Consider the following 677-nt stretch of genomic DNA (forward strand, 5'->3'; position numbering starts at 1 on the left):
AAAAATTATCTATTTTCATGACTTCTTCCATTATATATGAAATATTTAACAAGAAAACGTATTTGTTCTTATATCCTTACATGTGAAATAATCGAAAGGCGATTTTCAATACTGGTTAATTAATTTATGTATTTATCATTCCAGATTGAAAACATATATATTCTAGAATTATCATACATCCTGTCCTCTGAGATCCTGACTACCTGCAACCAATCAGAAAATAGCTTGCAAATTTTCCCTAGTGTGTCACTCAGGTCAGCAGGTAAGACAGGGTCACATTTAAAAGCCAGAGGTCAGCCTAAAAAAGCCACAGTTTCCGTGCTAGGTCAAGAGGTCACAGCTTCAGGGCACGATCAAGATACTCCCGTGATAAAGGAATCAAGGTAAGAACTTGAACTATCGCCTCGGAGTGTGTTTTTATGTCTTAAGAAATGACTTTGGCTCAGAAAGTATAACTTACGGGTTTTACAAATTAACGGTCTATGTGTTTCTAGACCTTTTTTGCATGCATTTCAAACGTACATAAATTCTTCCCTGTGCATTTCTCTCCGCGATTCAATCACAAAGGTTTCTATAAAAACGCTTATTCCTTCTTCAGATGAAGTTTTTGTCGTGTCTCCTGCTGGCGGTGGCTGCCTGCGCCCTCGCGGATGAAGGGCCAAGTCAGGCTTACAGCG

At 38.7% G+C, this 677-nt stretch overlaps 1 protein-coding gene across 1 annotated transcript in view; it reads left to right on the top strand.

The window, feature by feature from the left end:
• LOC119588137 (peroxisomal membrane protein PEX13-like) overlaps positions 1-677 on the top strand; it is a gene marked incomplete in the record, with an annotated part of 3,602 nt that overhangs the window by 1,906 nt on the left and 1,019 nt on the right. Inside the window, 3 exon segments of the mRNA XM_037936844.1 lie at positions 145-254; positions 314-383; positions 599-677. Coding sequence (XP_037792772.1) covers positions 145-254; positions 314-383; positions 599-677 — 259 coding nt within the window.

This window comes from Penaeus monodon, chromosome 23 (assembly GCF_015228065.2).
Source record: "Penaeus monodon isolate SGIC_2016 chromosome 23, NSTDA_Pmon_1, whole genome shotgun sequence".
NCBI lineage: Eukaryota > Metazoa > Arthropoda > Malacostraca > Decapoda > Penaeidae > Penaeus > Penaeus monodon.